The following is a 16,621-nucleotide window of genomic DNA, read 5'->3' on the forward strand; positions in this document are numbered from 1 at the left end:
AATAACTTTTGAACAAGTAACTTTGCTGTATTCCTGAGGGTCTTGCAGTTCCCACTGCAGCCCGGGCCTGTGTCAAGAGGAAAAGTATTCCATGGTAGATTCCAAGGAAACAGGAGTGATCCTGCAGCTAAGTTCAGTGGTCTGAGTCATTCATTTAAAAAAACCCCTCAGCTATACAGGAGACAATAGGCTTCTTTTCGCCGGGCAGCAAAGCATGCAAAGCAAAGCCAGAGCTGTCAGGCTAAGGGGAACAGCACTGGTGTGGAAAGTTGGTGTCAGCTGGCTGAGGAGAGTGGAATGAGACATTTTTGCATGATGTTCTTGCAAGATGGCATTTCCATCAAACTGTAGATCACAGCTTCCTTCTCAGCTGGACCACTAGAAACATAGATGGCTGTTACAGAAACAGAAGTCTTTATAGGAGCAAAAACATTGTTTTTGGTGCCTTGAAACAGTATCAGCCTGTAGTGGAAATGCTAAATCAGGGCCCTAACCAGTGATGGAGCACCTGGTGGGAAGGCTGAGCCATCCCAGGTGCACAAAACGCAGCTGAGTGACAGGAAGGGCTGGAGCTGGGATCCACCCCTTCCGAGACCTCATTTAAGGGTTGGCAGTGGAAGTAAGAGCCTTTTTGACTAGGGATCCTTCCAACCTGAGGCCTTCTGAAGGTAAGTTGCTCATTTTCATCATTTCTATGCCTGTGGCTGCAGCATCTGGGCTTGTTCCCATTTGCCTTAGCCCAAGATCTTGCCACCCTGTTACTTTGTATCATGTGCTAACATTACGCTACTCAATTCCTATAGAGTTATATTTAATGTTGTATTAGTAAGTTTCTTGAGAAATCTGTGGTTTTAGCTACATTTTTTGCTTATTGTGTAGCCTGACTTGGTGCCCTGAATATTCAGTGAGTCTAGGTGATATGTTTAAGTTTTGTTTCCAGATAAAAGAGATGAGTTTTGTTTCTTTTCTTCTGCAGCAACATCCTCAGTGACAGTAGTAGGATTGATGCTGAGCTGCTCTGAAAGCAGCCATTTATCTACTCGTTGTAGAGTAGTAGCAGGGAGGGGGAAGAAGCTGGTGGGATTGATGGAGTACAACACAATCAAAACAGTGCAATATTAAGAGCAGTAGAATTAGAGCATTTTTTGCAATAGCAGCACAGTTCTCTGATGCTTTGATTTCTCTTGTTGCTACCTGAGGCTAACTCAGATGCATTCTGTTCCTGCTGCATTTAGTGTAGGTATTCCTATAGTAACCATCGCTATAGTATCTGTGGGTACCAGAGGTCAGTTACATAACAGGCTGAGATGGATGGAGTCCTCTTTTTCTTTATTTGGCAAGAGTTTGGCTGTGACTTTATTTTTAAGATCATGTAAAGATATCATTCCAAAGGGCATGATATATTAAAGCATGGATTACAGACTCTGGTTGTAACTTAAGCTCTAGAAGGATAATATGCTGTCATAAAAATAATGTAAGGGTGTGGACAGCATTATTTCCAGAGGGCTTTGAGATGCTCTAGACAGAAATTTAAAGCACTTAAAGTTACTAAAGCAATCGGGAGTTCTAAGTAGATATCTAAAGGGTATATGTTCCCAGACATAATGCTGTTAGCAACCAAAAGTAAGCAACAGACAAAAGAAATATGTGAGCACAGTTCAATTGTAGTGGCCTCAAGAGGTGGGCTGCCAATTCAGGACTGCTGTTATTTTTGACATAATGCTCAGACTAAATGACCTATGACAAAGTAAATGTGCTGTGGAGCCCAAACACTCTGTGTTAATGGTGACTGTAGATAATTTGCCTGAAATAAGTTTTCTTGGAATGCGTGTGAAACAACTGTGTTCCAAAAAAGCAAAGGTCTGACGTTTCTCACTCTTATGTCCCTTTCTTTTTTGGGGAAAACAGGGCAAGAAAACTCACAGTTTCCACATACCTGATCTGAATCATTGACAGTAATCTTCAGTCCTCTCAAGATTTCACCCTCAGGGGGATGCTCGTACATGGTCAGTTCAAATTTGTTTTGGGGACCACTTTCTCCATAAAAAGTTGGAGGGTGGTTGTTGAGATCGACCACCCTTATAGTCACCGTGGCGAAGGCGTATGCTGAGACGTCGCCTTCTGGGCTGACTTCTGATGCCTGCACAAAGTAAGGAGTGAAAACAGTGATAAGGGAATATTTCCTTCTTAGCCACAGCTAGCTCCTTATTTTGCTCCTCATTCAGGTCTTGTTCTGCATGCACAAATCATCCCAATAGCAATTTTGTATGAGCTTTCACAGCCTTACATTTCCATAGAAATCTCAGCCTGCTGTACACTGGAATTTGTGATGATTAGAAAGTTCAGTAATAATCCAGTCCCGACCAAGCTGTGACAGAAAAAAAGTTTTGTTTTGTGAGCTTTGTTTTTCACTCTTGGTAAAAACAATTTTCTAAAGACAGATAATGTGATAGAGGCAAGGTAATTGCTTGTCTGAAGTGCTGATGAAATGGAACAGGAAGATGAACTTGATGTTTGCTGGGCAACTCGTGTTTAATTGGCAGTTTTGGAAGGACAGCTGCTTTGGAACTCTGAGAGATAAGCTCTACTTGCAGTATTCGGGCTGCGTGTAATTTTAAAGAGCAAAATGACAGGTCTGTTCTCTGCTTTACAATTCTGCTTTGCCATCTAGATTGGCTTAATTTATGATGGGTGTAGGTTGTACAGATGAGCAAATTTTAATTGGTGTTTTTATTAACTGAAAGATGAAATGTTTAGTCTATTCTAACATACTGTCAGACTCAACTCATTCAGTCTAAGGTGTTTATTCTGTCAGGACAGAAACTGTTTTAACAAAACACATTCCCAGCTGGCATGATGCAAGGGCTTAGAAACAAAGGTGTTGGTCTGCTGAACCCCTCTGAAGAATTACTGTTCAGTCTTTTACAGCATGCCAGACTTAGGGCAATGCTTAATAAAATTCCTTACAACACTTGCTGTTTCCTTTTGAACAATGTAGATGTTTATTCATATGGTATTACAGCTCTGCAATATAGAATTGTGATTGAATTTCCCTAAAAGATTGTTGTCTTTCTCTGAGTATGGAAAGAATGATCCTCACCTTGATGTAGGTGCAGTTAGAACCGATAGCAGTAGCCAAGGTGCCATATCACTTTGATTAGTTATTGGGGGGATTTGTAAATGATTTCTAAACTCCTAGATATATATAACTGTGATGCATCTGGTCACAACAAGGTAAGGATCAACACCAAGTGGATGATTTCCCCACAAATGGCCCGGCTGGAAGGTGGGGTAGCAGGGTAAACCGAGCACAGCCAGGTCTGTCAGTGCATACCTGAACTCTTAGTTCATACACTTCTTTCTTGAGCTGATTTGGACTTTTTATAACCGAAATTGCTCCGGTTGTGTTGTTGATTTCAAATGAACCTTCACTTCCTGCAATAAACAAAGATACTCCAGTCACACACTATTCTATCTGTTAATTAGCCAGTGCATACATAATTAACTCTCTGAGCAACAGGAACATGTCTCTGCTAATATCAGCTAAGGTGAGAAATTTGGCAATTGATCCTAAAGAAGCTTTGTCACTCTGCAAACAGCGCTTTGGGAGAAGCATCCTAGTTTTAGACACCCACTTTGTTAATAAATACTCAGCTTCTTGCAAGGTTGGCCTGCAGGAAAAGGAATGTAGGAGAATCTAGGTTAAATGCCAGGCTTTTTCATAGAGGTTGAGACTGGGCTGCAGGCCCATTGTTCTGAACAGAAGACCAGTTTCAGGGCTTTGATCCCTTTACACCTGGTGAATTTTCCTTGCTCAGGGAGGGGACAGCTGGCAGCTGGGGTCTTGTCCTGCCCTGGTCACCCCTGTGTGCTGTCTCACCTGTAGGATTGGCCACATGCCCTGCTGTGTTTCAGAGCTTACCAGTGAAAGGAGACAAGGGAAAACCTCCTAAAAGGAAGGAACTTGAGGCTTTCAGAAAAAAAGGATAACCATCTGAAAGCCCAGTCATGTCTATTTCTCTCTAACTCAATTCCAGTGGTTTTTGTTTTTTTTTTTAAACCATATGGCAGGGTCTCTTTGTGCTAACACCTGCAGCAACTGCAATTTCAATGAAGTATGTTTGACGTATGACTTATCTAGGGGTCAATCACTAAGAAAAGTTGTTCTGGAAAGCACATCCTGACTGAGAAGGAACTGAAGTCAATAGTGGTTTCAATTCACAGTAGCTCACTTTATTGTCTATGTACAGGGATATGGTGCATAGGGAAACTGATATCTTAGGCTTTTTAGCACTGCACGTGTTCCTCCATGTTTTTAGAGGTTTAGAGGTCTTTAAGTTGTCCTATACAATCCAGATAAAAAAATTCTTATGAAGAATATGTTTGCTGATTTCCAACACCTCCTCTCCCACCCCAACCTTCTCCAGATTTGAACGGTCCCATATCTCTCAACCTTCCCTCATACGGGAGGTGTTCCAGGCCCCTCATCATCATTGTGGCCCTCCGATGGACTCTCTCTAGGAGTATTCTGTCTTTAACTGGTTAGCCAAGAGCTGGACATGGTGCTTCAGATGCAGCAGAGTAGAGAGGGTGTATTACATCTGTTGACCTGATAGCTATGCTCTTTTTAATGTGCCCCATACGTGTTCCTCCAACTCCTCTGGTTCATCTGCCTTTCTTTACACTGTCTCAACAGTTTTCTCCCTTGTTTAGCTTCTTTCTGTCCCACTTTTTTGTTTTCCCTCCTTATTCTCCACCTTACTTTTTAACTTTTCTCATTTTTCATCTGTTTTTCTTTGTTGCAACCCCTGCTCTACCTATTCCCTTGCATCAGAGGTGAAGGGATCTCAGCACGGGTTTCCATTCCATGTCAAGACAAAAAATCTGAACGTTGACCCTCTCCATCTGCTCTAGACATTGCTAGGTAGATGTTAGAATGCACTTAAGAATTTTCTGAGTAGCTCTGTAAGTAAACTTCACAGTTCTTTTATGAAACTGTGGGGTCCTGGAAGTCTGAGTGCCCAGTGACTGTTGAAGTCCTGTGTTGAATGAAGAGAGAACCAAATCAAACGGATGGTGTAGCTTGGAGCTAAGTGGCTGTCTTCACTAGCTAATGAGTCATGTATTCATCTAAGTTTTGTACTTGTACTATTAAAAGTCAAGTTACAGACACCCTCAGATGAGTATTAATGCTTTGTAATATCTCCTTTTTTACAGTATGGTTAACAGATTCTCTTTACTAGTGAATGTTATTTATTCCAAGAATCCAGAGTTTTGGCCATTTTTATGCTTCCATGACAGGACTAATAAAAATAGTCCTCTTAATGGCTTGTCTGGGTCTCCCAACACATTTTGTCATTTCCTAGATTAAACGACAGATATGTTTAGTAGCACCAAATGCGTCTCTCTTTATGTTTTCTGAAGCAACACACAGGCTAGTGATGCATAACAAACTGACCACGTTAACAACTTGAAACTCAGTGATGTGAAGCAGTTTTTGAAACTCAGCTAATCTTATCTTATTTTCTGGTAGGCAGGGCCCTTGAGTGGTTTGAGTTATCTGATGCTATTCCGTGAGAGTTTGTTACAGTGTTATAAAGCTTTAGGCTCAGCTCTCTCTAATTCAGTGTCACATCTAAATTTGAGTTCCCTTTGAATTTCATATGAGCCAAGTGTACTCACCATTCACAAAGCAGTAATGAATATTGTTTGGTTTTCCTCTGTCTCCATCAAGTGCAACAACAGTGAGGACCTCAGAGCCCTGGGGAGAAACAGGGAGTTAGGGTTTGTGTGTTGAGATCAAAAAGCTATGAAATCACAGTGGTGTGTTAATACCCTGAATTTCAGTGAGTCCTTCTTCTGTAAGGTGTGGAGGGAATAGTGATTCCTCTTCTTTTGCTTTTTGGGGGACCCCCTGAGGTCCAGCGCTTTCCATTGAGAAAAATGTTCCTGCCAAGAGACTGTGCGTATTTGCCCAGTGCCTGGCCACTCATCTTTTTTTTCAGATTTGGAGTAACAAATCTGAGACCTGATTGCTTTGCTTTGCTACCATGATGCCCTATAGCAGTTGCTAGTCCCATGGTAAATACTGTTTTTTTTGTGGGTTTTTTTTTTTTTTTTTGCACCTGATTGTTATTTCAAGGTTTATGTGTAAATTCTCAGAATAAGTCAATGTATCATACGTTATGAACACAAAGCATGCAAGTGTTACTCTGTCCTGCTGAAATGTAACGGCCTACAGAAGGAAATGCAGCATACTGTAATGTATTTTCCTTGCATTTTAGGATAGAAATTGAAGACATGAACTTTCCTGATATGGGAGAAGTATGAGGTGTCTTCAGTGCCAGCACAACAGTAGCCTAAAGTTGGATAAACTTTGTAAGTAGATACCATTTTTTATCCTATGTATGAAGAAAATGTTAACTGAAACATATGTATTTGGGTGAAAGTTGATCCATATTCAGTATTGTGCCTCTGCTTAGCTATAGAGAAGACTGGTTAGTTTGCAGCTTCTGGAATGGTATGTGGAGGAGGCATCAGCAGCATCAAGGCTGCTGTGTGGCTGAAAGCACCGTGGTAGGTACAAAACACTGACTGGCTAAACTGTACGCTCTTGTTTGAGCAAATCTGACAGTAGTAATTTCTGAGATGTTGGCACAGCCAGGAGAGCACTGTACTCCTTAGACTGTCTGTGATAGGTAAGGGGGTGTATCTGCAGCAGCAGGCATGCTGTTCCAACAGATAAGCCTTTAGGAGAACTTGTGTGGTTCTCCTCAGTATGCCCCTGCTTGCTCCATTTTGTGGTGCTTTTAGGCCCAGGAGGATTTCCTGGGCCCTTCCCCCTGCCTAGCTGAGCAGAAAATATCTTGCACTACGCGGATGTCAGGGTTGCCTCAGCCCAGACGATGCCAAGTGGACAGCACGGCAGCCCAGAGTATGTGTTTACCTTCTGTGAGACGTGAAAGACTGCAATTATACAGGCCAAAACCAGCACTTACAGCAAGTGTATCCTCATAGACATATCCATAGTAGGGAGTGCCAATGAACATGGGAGGAGTGTCCTGAACGTCCTCCACGTTGACAGTAACGGTTGTTGTGGCTGAGAACACTTTGTTGTCTCCCCTCAGTTTCCCACCGCCATCCTAGAAGAGAAGTCAGTGAAGATCCCTGTGCTAAAATATGCAGGCAAATCCATTTCGTGCCCTCAGCCTCAGAGCACCAGCCAGAGGTCTGTGGCCATGCTGGTGTGAATTGTTCTGCCTATCTGCTGTGGCCGTTCTGAAAGTTCCATCTTACGGAAGAGATTTGTTCCTTACTGCCCAAAGGCAGCAGTTTGCCCAAATCGTGTTATTATTCCTCAACTGAATCCTGGCTAAATAAATAACAAGGTCTGTACATTTTTCACAGAACAAGAACCTCACAGTCACTGTAAGTAGCAGCAAATTATTCTGTTTCCACCCATGTGGCTGCCTGCCTGACCACCCTCCACAGGACTGTGGGAGACTTTACTTGGGAAACTGGCACAGGCACCGCAAAGCTGAGAGCAACAGTGGCAAGAAAGGATTTGCAGCAGCAGCTGTGGGATTTATGTGAGATCTTGTCACAATGTGGTGGAGGTGTGGAATGAAGAAGTGAAGACAGACTCTTCCAGAGCTCTGCTGCTGTTGTGCCAGGCAACATGAGGGAGTCCAAAGGGACTGATGCATCCCAAAGCTGGGGCTGACGATGCCTGTGTTTGTTTCTGAGTGACTCTCAAAGCACACAGGTGACTTTCTGCAGAGATCTCTGCCCTGGCACTGGAGACTGAGCTCAGTGTAGGGAATCTGCCCCTGGCCACCTTGGGATGTTTTCGGGCATGAGGCGCTGGCCAGCTTTCCACCTCGCCTCTCCCTGGTACCCTTCATTCCTTCAGACATGGCAGAGGGAGTGACTGTGCTGTCTCAACGTTATGCATCTTATTTCAAGAACACTTTAGGTCACGCTTCTATTTGACCTAAGTTTCCCTGCTCAAATGCAATCCTTCACATCCTCCATTGTTAGCAGAAAGCTTTGTACCTTGGCTACCACAACGACAAAATGCGTCCTTGACTTCTCGTAGTCCAGGGTGACCCCTGATTTGATGCGCAGGACACCGCTGTGACGGTCTATTGTAAACTTATTAGCGTGGATGTTCTAGAGGAAAAGGGAAGGAGGAACAGCAAAAGATTACAGGTACAGAAATAAGATTTCTGTAGAGATTAATCTTCTATTTCATCTGCTAAGGGAAAAGAGTAAAATAATGATACGGCTTGGATTAATAGTGTATCTGATGAATTTCACCTCTGTGTGTCTATGAACAATTCATGAACCAGCCATGAGCATTTCATTATTCAGAATAAATCAAATCGCTTCAGTGTGGATTTCAAAAGTCTTCTCCATGGTGAACAGACACCTAAAAGACATCTGATTTTAATTTTTTTTTCTCAACTGCCTGTTGAATAAGGTAAACTACAGCTCATCTGAAGGAAAATGCTTTCAGAAAGAATGAATTAGAAAGGCATCGCATAAGAAGTTGCCCTTTTGGCACATAAAACGTCTGTCCAACTTTAAATAGGGAACCATCTCTGTTCTTCCCCAACCGGCAACACCTGGAAAGCTGGTTGCAAATGGGCACTGGCTTTGTCAGAGGGAAGATTTAATATTCTGTATTGAGATACAGGTTTCTGTTTTGGGCCAACCTGCTGCATCGAAGTGCAGACAGGGTTTCCAGGCGCTTTCTCTTTTGAAGGAAGCTATATTTTGCTTTTGAAATCCCACATGCACACAGGGTTACAAGTTAGATTTGATCTCCTGTCAGCCCAAAGAAGGGGCCAGCAGGAGCTGTGCTGTGAAGTGCAGGAGTGACTCTGGCAACCCCAGCTCCGATTCCAGCCTGTTTGGCTGCTCACCGGCAGACAATATCTGTTTGCCAAAGCTTGTTTTCTTGTGTGTGCTAAAGAATTGTCCCTATAGACACTAGTAGCAGCTCTGTGCTCTGAGTCTTTAATGAGAGATGAGTCTTGAAGGTACAGACAATGCTTTACCTGCAAGAAGTAGGTGATGCTTCCTCCAGAACCAGTGTCTCTGTCCACTGCCTCGATCTTAAAGATACTGGTGCCAGAGGGAGAGTTCTGTGACCAAAAAGAGGTACAAGATTCAGAGAGAAGTGACAAAGCAGCAGAACTACAGAAAGTGAAAATGGAGGCAGAGGAAGGGAGTGGTGGTAGAAACAAAACTAATGAATGAGGGAACCAAACAGGCAGGAAATTAACAATGGAGGAAAGTGGAGCCAAACGAGGAAGTAAAGTTTTCTGGAAGAAACAGGACAGGAGATCTGCTAAAACAGAGTGTACCCTATTTCCACTGAAGCCACTTCTAAAATAACATTGTGGAACTTACCTGCTAAGTAGCATGCCTTAAGTCCATATAAACTTTGGCCAAACCCTGTACTAAAAGAATGTGAATTATTCCTACACTATTTAGTCGTACACATCTTGTGACTTCACTTAAAAAATTCTGGCTTTTCTTTACATTCTACTGTAAGATAGCATGCAAAGGAGACTTCACCAACCTCTGGGACTTGGACAATGTAAGGTGTATTGATGAACTCTGGGCTCTCATCATTAGCATCTGTTACAAGGATCCTCACTTTCTCTGAAACCTGGAGGGCAATGGGAAGAATGCATTATGACTCAAGCTCACTTATGTGAACCTGTTTGTTTGCAGTAACAAAACTGAGCATGTAAAAGGGGGAGGGGGGGGTGGGGAAACCAGCTGGCTGCTTGTGCCTCATATAAGCCCTTAATGATTAGACATGATCAAAGCTGTGTCCAGCAGCAGACAAGAAAACCACCTTGGCCTTGGGAAATCTTCTTAATGTCACTCTAGAGAAACGTTATGGGGGTGGGGGGTCAGTCAGCTTTGCATGTGTAACTGGTTCCAGTCCTTTTTCACTTAGTGCCAGAAAAATCTTCATTTCTTTCTTAGTTATGAATCCCACTGAAATTTTATGGGAAGCTGCTGTTATTCTGTGGCCTTCTAAGTCAAGCTTTCAGCTCACACTGTAATTACCCTTCAAAAAGTGGAGAGAGATCTGAGTTACTGGCAGTCTGGTGGCTCTTGAATCAGGAGGGTGAAGCTCTAATGAGGTTGTATTTTCTGATGAGATAGTCCCTGAAAGGTAATTTAATGAAAGGAGGTACAAGTTAGAGTTCAATACTTACTGTACTCATGCCATCTGAAATACTGACGATGACTTCAATCTCATCTTCTTTCTGTAAAACAGTAGCATACATTGGTTAGATGTTTTGCTCTTAGCAGGGGAGGAACTGCAAATGTAAACACATCTCAGCAGGTACAAGAAAATAACAACTGATACAAGGAAACCACCGCAGCACAGACTAAGGAGACCCCTCAGAGCCTTCAACTAAAGTACTCCATAGGCTTTCTGGAGTTATGATCAAGAGATGGCTGCTCCAGAAATTCGTATGGCATTATGAAGCATTATTGTAAAAATCGGTCATCTTTGTGAAGAAATACTTCCTAGAACAACAGTATTAGTTGAAAATTTTTGTGTGTTACTATGCAGTATTTTGAAAGGTTTATTCAGTACTGTGTTTCTTTTAATGCGTGGGCAGCATGATGGGCAACGTCTGCGCTCCCAGAATAAAGTTGTCTTCAGTCCCGTCTTTAACCCACGTATTTGAGGGTTAATGGAGCATGACATAACCAGAAATGTGTCCTCAGACACTGCTTATGTAAATTTATACTTCCCCCTGTGACAGGAGAGCTCTGAAGAAATTCAGTTGTGTCTGAGGATTAAAGGACTGTTCTTGATAGCGTGCAGATGGGGGCAGATAGGTATTAAAAACAAACTCTTTTGTCAAAAGGTGCTAAAAAGGCCTCAGCTGTCAGAATTTTGATAGTAGTGTCAATGGTTTGAGTCAACTGGAAAACAGCCCAATGGGGGGGAACTATAGTATCTCAGAATTATGAGCTGCACAACTCAGGTACAAAGAAGTTGGCATTGTCCTTTAAGTACTTAAATCAAGTGAAAGTCAAGGAAATCCCAGGAAAGCAGAGTGAGGGCATCTGACTGCACACTACCTCTCTGTCAAGTTCCTCGATCAGCGTCACGTTTCCAAGGTTCCCATCAACAGAAAAATAGCGCTTGGATCCAGCCTCGTAGGTCAGGCCGTACGTCACGGGATCTCCTTCCGGATCAGTTCCATTCAGAGTATACACGTGGGCACCTGAAAAAGTAGCCACTGAGCACTTCTCTGCATTTATGTCAGCAGTAAATATTTCATCAGCCTGCTTCCTGGGGACTTAGCCATTCTGAAGCAGGCAAAGCTTTTGTGAGTCCAACCTGCTGCGAAGTACAGGCATGTGGGCAGTGTAGTGGTTCTAACTATGGGCTTTTACCGTGATGGCTAAACTGAATTCATCAGTGCTGTTTTTCCTCATTTAGAGGCCTTTCCTGTGCAGCTGTACCATCTGCACAACAGTATCTACACAGCTAACAAATTCCTGACTATCAACCCAGGTGAGTTTGAAGCGATGCTGCTGTAGGACAGGGAAACAACCTTGGCAGCACCACAAGGCGCTTCCACAAACCAGCCTGGGCTGAAGGCAGAGCTCCCACTGGATAAAACGCGGGCTCAGGAGACACGGGGACATCTGTAGACTTGTTTGCTTTCAGAGATAGAAGCCGAAGTTTTCCTTCCTGCTTTGCTCCCATCGTTACTTCTCTCTCGTTAAATGCTCTACTTAGCACATCCACTTGTGCGCATACCACTGAATAAATTCTCTGTATTCATCAATAGATTTCCTTTGCAAGTGAGGGCAAGAAAGATCATCATTTCTATTTTTACACATCTGTGAACTAAGTGCCAGTTTTCACAGTAAACTGACTTGGTTTATGAGAAGTGATAATTTCCATGGCAGTTATAACACCCACACTTTCCAAAGATGGTGAGTGTTTATTGCTGTCATTCTTATTAAGCTTGGATGTTTGTCATTCTACTGTACATGAATATCTTTGTCCAAATAATTTCAGGCACTTCATGACTACTGAGCCTCATTAACTGAGCCTGACATATGAAACACATTTCTGTAGTTTTCTTGTACCTCATGGCAGCCTGCTGTGTTTGGGGAGCCTTATCAGAGAGACGCAGGTTACAAAGCTACAGAATACAAACTGAGAGGGATGTGCATGGACCAGCCACCCCACCTGGGGTTATTCACCTGTTTTCTACCTGCCTCACCAGGAAAGGTGATGAGCAATTAACACCAAGCCCACAAGTAGCTCTGGACTGCAAACTCACCCTAGGGCAAGAGGAGCAGATGGAGTACATGGACCATAAACCGTGACCGCAGACCTACTCTAACAACCACTACTGCTGCTTTCCACCTGCACTCTGGCTAACTTGGGAGTGGAGATGGCCACACCAGAAAACAGCAAAGGAGCTGCTGGAGCTGTGGGGGAAGCTTGAAGGATGGAGAGATCTGAAGCGATTGGACAGCCAGAAGCAGGCAGTGGGGAGATGGAGCTGTGAGGGCAAAGAAGTGCTACTGCAAACTGCTTTCAGTGAGAAGGAGCACGTATGTGGAGGAATGGGGAAAAAAAGAAAGAAGAAAAGCAAGCATGAGAGGCATGCAGAAATATCCTAAGCACTGCCTGGACTTTCAGAAGCAAGCCCTTGTGGGGGTGCTTTGATGCCTTGTTTTGCATCTCTTCTCAGCGTTCCGCTACGAGAGCTTACAGGATTAATGGGGTAAGATGAAGCAAACAACCTGAAATAGCTTCTCACTCACGCTCTAAGACCTTGATTAGGGTCACATACGTCGTGTATGTACACAGGCAGCTCTTTGCCGAGAGCTCAGCACCGAACATCCCTACCTGCCCCATTGTGTGACAGCTCAAACTGCAGCTGTTACTTTAGCTCGTGACTTTTCTGCTGGTTCTTATATCTGCCACTGGAAGGGGCTGCTGTTCTGGCCTCTATGACAAGAACTCTAATTATCTGCCACTCTAAAAGGAATCTGGAGATACATGGGCATCTCCAAGCTGTCACATACAAATTGCAAATGTTTTCTTTTGTGTTAACTTACATAATGAGGTATATAACCAGCGGTCCACAACTACCTGTGAGCAGACAGAATACCACAAGAGAAAAGAAGGTCAGCACAAAGAGGAAATGAGCACGATAATGTGCTTTTCTGAAACTTGGAATGTATTTGCAGCTGCGGCACTTTTTTCTGCATCAGCATAGACAACCATCACCTCCTTTCAGTGCTCTGAAATACCACATGTCCCACACCTGCACGTGCTGGCGCTTCGAACTAACACACAACTCGTAACCTTAGCAGAGGCAAAGCCTGTAGCATTTTTGGAGGCATTTTGAAGCTTGTGGTGCTGATCCCTGCAGCCCAGTGGGGGCTGGCAGCCATCACCTACGTGGACCAGGTCAGGTCTCGCTTTGTTCCAGTAAGCACCTCATGTTACAGGCACTATCTACAAGAGCAGGGAAGCAATCCCCCTGGCCAGCCTTGCTACAGCAACCAGTTGAGTTGTTCTGATTGCTGAGGTTGGCTGTGGTTTCAGGCAAATCTGGGCAAAGGCACAACACAAATCTCAGCTTCTTGGTCTGCGTGTGCTTCTATACTGCTGTTGGCCCTCAGCTGAGGCTTCCACCTAAGCCTGGCTGAGCTGACGGCAAAGCCCTGCTGCATCATAAGCAAGATCATTGCCCGGTCACCCTCTGCATGCGTCTCTTCAACGCTCTGCAATGCTTTCTCCCCCTCTGCTTCTCTGGTTGAAGAACAGAAGTCTCTGCCTCCCAGCCACCTCCTCCTCACCCCGAACACACCCAGTGTGGATTGTAGCTGGCATTTAGATCTTCTGGCCAGAAACTTATTTTTTTGAGCAAGCCCTAGGCACAAAGCATCTGTTCATGGTTAGGAAGCCTGTACCCTCAGCCTGCCCTCAGCCCTGTCTCCACCACTGCGTGAGCCCTTCCACGAGAGGGGCTGGGTGCAGCCATCCTCTGCACATGGGCAGTAGTAAATGGGTGCTCGGGTACTCTGTTGGCAATAGCTGAGTACTTTTCTTTGCAGATAAACAAGCAAAGCCTAAAGAAATCCCCAGCGCTACACCTGGAGGTCTTCATCACAGTGATTTATTATATGCAAGGTTTTTTAGGCGTTAGCAAGTTATCCTTTTCCCACAGGAAATGCTGATTATTAATCAACCTTTTTTTTCCTATTGTATTTTTGTTAAACTCTATTACTGTTTAAAAAAGAAATGTATAAGGCCATGCACAAAACCTTCAGAGTCAGAGAATGCATGATTTTTTGGTTTGTCAGTAAACCAAAACTGGACTTGTTTAAGAAAAATCAGTTGTTGTTACCAAGCAGTTTTCACTCTAAGCAAAAACGTGTTCTACCATTTGTGCTGTACATGAGGAACATGGTGACTCTTCACAGAAAACCTCACCTCTCACTTTGCCATGTACAGCTTGCTCTGTTCAGGGCTGACAAAGTTATTGGCGATAATGTTGTGCTCTCTTCTCATGAGCACTTACAGCTCTGATGAGAAGATCCCAAAGGTCCGTGCTCTGATGCTGTGAACACGGACCAAGGTAAGGAGAGCAAAACATCACGTTTTAATTTACAGCTGAGATTCAAAGGTACTGCTGTAATTCAAAAGCTCAATAAGAAAACCCACAGAGTTTAACACCACCTATGACAAAATGCATGTTGCCAATCAAAAGAGCAACCAGCTTCAGCTCCATATTTCAACCGTACGCGTTTGAATACTGACCAACAGGTGTGTCCTCGGAAAGGCTGAGAAGCGCCATGTTCCCATTTGTGCTCCTGGCTCCGTTATCGAAGAAATAGGGGGCATAATTTGCCTGAACTGCAATTAAAACAGAAGCCAAAGAAAAGCACTTCATTGGTGGCAGTTACCAAGCTATTACCCGATGCTCAGTAAACACGAGGTCCACGGGGAACGCTACAAGGGCACAACAAACCCATTGCTGCAGTGCACTTTCAGGGTTCTATCTGCACAGGCACTTTCAATGCAATCACTTCTACGTGCTTCTGTGCGTTCACACAGCACCCAACAGAGAAGAAGAGCATGTAATAAAACATCGAGGGAGTGAAATCTAGCAGCAGGATCTCTCTAAGAAGTCTCAGTCAGCTCTGGGCATCATGGTTGCAAAACAGTAACCGTCCTGGCAATGCCAGCACGCCTATCCCTGCGCTGCACGCACGGGTTTGAAGCTCTAGGTGCCTCAGCACCAGTCCCAGCGCTCTGAACACATTCTGCCTTAAAGTTATGTCTACTGCATGAGCAATTAGCCAGAATGAAATTGTTACTTACTTCCTGCCAGACAACAGCAGAGTTTAAGAAAACAAAAAACAAAGAACAGGTTAGTGGTGTGCCTACTGACGCCGTTAGTTTAAAAACAGCCCATCTGAAACAAATCTATGTAAGCACAGAGGGGAACAATTGCACGGGGGTCAGCAGTTGGCAAGGGAAATATTTCAGGACAACATTACCACATCAGTAAGGATTACCATAGGATTTAAGGTTGTGCTGGAGCCTCCTATATTCTTATTTAAAGCGATGATTTTACTCACCCAGGCAAACATGCACCAGACGGAGAAATAAGGAGGGGACGAAGTGCCTCACATGCTTCATCCCGCTGGAGAAGGTGACAATGTCTTCACTGTTTCAAGGATTTTAATTTGTTTTTCTCTGAATCATTCAGGAAAGCGTCCTTCAGGCTGATGCAGGGGAGAAATGTGCAAGAGGCAGTAACAGATGCTAAGATGTTAAGCGGATGACACGTCTTAATTTCTGAGGAATTTAAAGAAGCTCCTTCCTACCCACTAATTAGAGTGATTAGTTTGCAGGGAGCTGTGGAACTCAGACAAGACTTGGAGGAAGCCGTGTACCTCTCACAGGTTTGGCTGCTGCGTTTGCGCTGCCTGAACGTGAAAGTCAGAGAAAAGGTGAATCTGAAAGGTTGCTTTCTTTCTAATGTCTCTAATCCCCTAAGTCAGCCCTCTGCTTCTAAGAGGTAGACGAGGTTTCTCTTTGTTTCAGGAAATTACAATAAACCGTAAAGGAAGAAAATATAACCCGTGCAGCAAGTACTAAATGGTATTGTTACTGGCTTAAAGGAGGCTATCACATTTATGATGGCAAAGAATACAAAAAGTGCACACTGAAAATTCAGAAGAGAAAAGGTTTTTTCCCCTGCTCCCGTCCCTCTTTCCGCCCCCCCTCCCGTGAGTTGGGAAGGTTGTTTAATTCTTAAATGCAAGCATTTCTGGAAACACCTTGCATTCAGCAAGCACTTTGTCACCAAAACACTGAAAACACAGAAAAAGTTCAGAAATAGCTTTTCTTTATTGCTTTGTTTCTCTGCTCATAAAATCTGTGTGTTAATTAAAATACATGTATCATCAGTTAATCATAGATCTAAAAATCAGTCTGAGAAAGCTGATGACCAAGTTTGCGGCTGCTGGAAGGAACTCCCTCAAGTGTGATGCCACTGGTCAGGGTTAGCATAGAGGGTTAGCTGTTTGG

General features: G+C 43.7%; 1 protein-coding gene and 1 long non-coding RNA gene across 2 annotated transcripts in view; one reads left to right on the forward strand and one right to left on the reverse strand.

The window, feature by feature from the left end:
• Positions 1-16,236, reverse strand: part of CDHR1 (cadherin related family member 1) — a 29,608-nt gene extending 13,372 nt beyond the window's left edge. The window contains exons 1-11 of the mRNA XM_015866067.2: positions 15,667-16,236; positions 14,843-14,938; positions 11,125-11,270; positions 10,242-10,292; positions 9,590-9,679; positions 9,063-9,149; positions 8,056-8,172; positions 6,999-7,142; positions 5,683-5,761; positions 3,335-3,435; positions 1,937-2,140 (exon numbers count right to left, since the gene is read on the reverse strand). Coding sequence (XP_015721553.1) covers positions 1,937-2,140; positions 3,335-3,435; positions 5,683-5,761; positions 6,999-7,142; positions 8,056-8,172; positions 9,063-9,149; positions 9,590-9,679; positions 10,242-10,292; positions 11,125-11,270; positions 14,843-14,938; positions 15,667-15,727 — 1,176 coding nt within the window. The 5' untranslated portion in view covers positions 15,728-16,236. The remainder of the gene's footprint in view (positions 1-1,936; positions 2,141-3,334; positions 3,436-5,682; positions 5,762-6,998; positions 7,143-8,055; positions 8,173-9,062; positions 9,150-9,589; positions 9,680-10,241; positions 10,293-11,124; positions 11,271-14,842; positions 14,939-15,666) is intronic.
• Positions 637-8,061, forward strand: LOC107315573. Its single transcript, XR_001555965.2, has 3 exons — positions 637-668; positions 6,285-6,378; positions 7,128-8,061. It is a non-coding gene; the product is annotated as an uncharacterized LOC107315573 (long non-coding RNA).
• Positions 16,237-16,621: the final 385 nt, after the last annotated feature.

This window comes from Coturnix japonica, chromosome 6, assembly GCF_001577835.2.
Source record: "Coturnix japonica isolate 7356 chromosome 6, Coturnix japonica 2.1, whole genome shotgun sequence".
Lineage (NCBI taxonomy): Eukaryota > Metazoa > Chordata > Aves > Galliformes > Phasianidae > Coturnix > Coturnix japonica.